This window comes from Palaemon carinicauda, chromosome 28, assembly GCF_036898095.1.
Source record: "Palaemon carinicauda isolate YSFRI2023 chromosome 28, ASM3689809v2, whole genome shotgun sequence".
NCBI classification, from domain to species: Eukaryota; Metazoa; Arthropoda; class Malacostraca; order Decapoda; family Palaemonidae; genus Palaemon; species Palaemon carinicauda.
Genome location: NC_090752.1, coordinates 97,948,618 through 97,949,730, shown reverse-complemented (window position 1 = coordinate 97,949,730; position 1,113 = coordinate 97,948,618). Strand labels below are relative to the sequence as shown.

Genomic DNA, 1,113 nt, shown 5'->3' with positions numbered 1-1,113 from the left:
ATTGATGGATTTTCCGCCCATAAACTCCATTTAATTTGGTTCCATTATTTTACTTTTTTTTTTAATTACACTACCTTGCCTTTCATATCCCGACATCTATATTTTTTTCTTCATTCTTTATTCATTCTTACCATTCTTTATATTCATACAAAGTTCGTGGGTGATTTTCACATCTAAAAAAATATGAAAATATATAAAATGGCCGACATTTGAGCGCAAGACTAATGAGCGCCGTCAAATAAGCGCCGACAATTTAGCGCAAGACAGTTGAGCGCAATAACATATGAGCGCCGACATTTGAGCGCCATAAATTCAACCTTTCTCTCCATATTTGTTGCATGGTTATTACAGTCGTGTAGTAACCATCGTGAAAATCATTCCATTTAGGAAAAGTAAACATTTCTTCAAACTCTTTCTCTCTTTCTCTCTCAGTATTCGTGTTTGGCTATTACAATCGTTTGATATATTATCGTTAACATTTCAAAGCTTGTTAAACAATCTTGAAAATTTTTTTTTTTAAATTTGAACAATTTTGAACAATCTTACTTTGTTATGAATTACCATAAAATATAAATAAAAACAATTAGGGATAATAAACACAATTATTCAATATGGGACACTCATTTATTTATTACAAGTAATTAACATGAAATATAGTAAAAAAATTTGAGATAAATACAATTATCTAAGTAAAATAACCATTTCTTTAAAGTAAGAAAATGAAATTGTTATGACATTGAATTTTTTTTTTTAAAGTAAAAACAATTTATCTAAATAAAAAAAAACTATTTCTGTAAGCTAATATTATAAGATATTGACCGGAGGTATTCTATTGGTTCTGTTGAAGAATATTCACTAACAATTCTAGATATTGCTTTATTGACTCTTACATATTTAGTGTTTTTTCCAATGTCTTGCCCCGAATCTATCCGGATCACTTTATTTGCTGTATGATTTTGTTCTAGTTTTAAAATATTAACACATTTGTAAATTGTAGGATGCATATGACCTACGGACATCTGTATTGCCCGATGCCACCCTTCTAATGAATTATTGGTACGTGGAAGTTCACTAAGAACACGTTCATATACACTCCAAACACTTGGAGGGAAC

At 29.5% G+C, this 1,113-nt stretch overlaps 1 protein-coding gene across 1 annotated transcript in view; it reads right to left on the bottom strand.

Moving 5' to 3' along the window:
- Window positions 1-785: 785 nt before the first annotated feature.
- Window positions 786-1,113, bottom strand: part of LOC137621960 (uncharacterized) — an 864-nt gene continuing 536 nt past the window's right edge. Inside the window, exon 1 of the mRNA XM_068352457.1 lies at window positions 786-1,113. This exon is cut by the window's right edge and continues 536 nt beyond it. Within this exon, the coding sequence (XP_068208558.1) occupies window positions 786-1,113 (328 nt within the window).